This window comes from Hipposideros armiger, unplaced genomic scaffold, assembly GCF_001890085.2.
Source record: "Hipposideros armiger isolate ML-2016 unplaced genomic scaffold, ASM189008v1 scaffold_556, whole genome shotgun sequence".
In the NCBI taxonomy this organism is placed as follows: domain Eukaryota; kingdom Metazoa; phylum Chordata; class Mammalia; order Chiroptera; family Hipposideridae; genus Hipposideros; species Hipposideros armiger.
In genome coordinates this window covers 4,241-5,827 of record NW_017731906.1, presented here as the reverse complement: position 1 = coordinate 5,827, position 1,587 = coordinate 4,241, and the positions used below count along the sequence as shown (strand labels likewise).

Genomic DNA, 1,587 nt, shown 5'->3' with positions numbered 1-1,587 from the left:
TAAAAAAAATTCCCATCCACTTTCCAGTATTTGGGTGTAACATACTGATTGAGAAAGCGCTCTCCCCTGAAGTATATCAAGGTAATTTTTCAGAAATAAAACCTTAGAATACTTGGGTCATTGAGTCTCTTTTGAGATGTTAGTTTCCCGGGTTCCTGTTTGTTGGTTAGCTGAGAGTAGAACATCAAGGTAACAATAGCTTCTTTTGTTTCAGGAGAATGATCCATCCGTGAGACTGAAAATTGCATCATTATTGGGTTTATTGTCAAAGACTGCAGGATTTTCACCAGATTGTATTATGGATGATGCTATTAACATCCTGCAGAATGAAAGTAAGTTGTAATTTAAAAGCTATGTAACCAGGACAGAAATCTTGAGTTCCTTTTGCATAGAATTTAAAATTTTGAGTGTTGATATTGAAAAGGAATTTGAGGATGAATCAATAAAGCTCTGTACATATATTTACATTAGAGTTAAAATATGGTTTTGTCTCTTAATAGCTATCATTTATTGATCTCTACTAAGTAGCATATACTTACGGTAGTTTACATATGCTATAAGATAAAGATAGCTGTTGATGTAGGTGGGGAAACTGAAGTTCAGAGACATTAACCTGTTGAAGATTAAATAGTATGTGACAGAGGTGATATTTTATTGACTGTGTGTACTAACTCAGAAACCATGAAAGGTGCTGTCCTGGTCACGTGGTCCCTCACAATTTAGTTCCTGTAACAGTGACATCTCCCAGGTCTCACATGTTGTTACTTTTTCTATTTGTTCCTTGTTGATGTCCACTAACATTAGTTTTCAGTGTTTAGGTGAGACGGAAAACTACTTCACTTTTTTAGTTTTTTAAAATTATTTATCTAGTTTTATTTATGTACAGGATTCTGTTATAGAGTTATGCCTCAACTGCCTTAATATTTATTTCAAAATTAAATAAAAAGAAACACTTTGTTGCTGTTTCTGAAAATATTATAATTTATTTGAATTAGTTGTGCTTTCATCGAATAGTTTTATTTCATTTTGGTTTATACATATATAAACAAATGTGACTATTTAAATATTGGACAACATTTATTCTTTAAACTTAAAAGGCTAGGAAAGTAATAAAGGACCAGTCAACTCAGACACTCTAAATATATTTATTGTACAACTGTTTAAGGATAATAAATATCTTACAGATGTGGCCCATTGGCTGAAGCTGAGAATTTAAAAAAATTTTTGTTAGAAACAACTTCATATTAAAATTGTACTTGTATTGAATTTCAACCCAAGACTTTTAATTCACAGGAAACAATGAAAGTATCTTCTAAAATTTTTTTTGAGAGAGGAATCTGTTTTTTTATAATGCCAATATAACCACATTAAAGAAAAAGAATTTCTTACTATTTCCATAAAACAATGTTTTACATATTACCTATTACTTATACACATTTTATGTGGTTTTACTTATAGAGTGTACTATTTTCTATTCTCACTTAACATTGCATACAATTTTTTTCATGTTTCTACATTACCTTCATAATATGTATAGTGTTGATAATGTATTAAATGTCAATTTTTTGCTTTTGTAGATAGTGGCAA

At 30.1% G+C, this 1,587-nt stretch overlaps 1 protein-coding gene across 1 annotated transcript in view; it reads left to right on the top strand.

Annotated features, from left to right (window-relative positions):
* The window catches only part of LOC109371241 (integrator complex subunit 4-like), a gene marked incomplete at its 3' end in the record, with an annotated part of 16,182 nt that extends 15,850 nt beyond the window's left edge, over positions 1-332 (top strand). Inside the window, exon 3 of the mRNA XM_019623633.1 lies at positions 215-332. Within this exon, the coding sequence (XP_019479178.1) occupies positions 215-332 (118 nt within the window). The remainder of the gene's footprint in view (positions 1-214) is intronic.
* Positions 333-1,587: the final 1,255 nt, after the last annotated feature.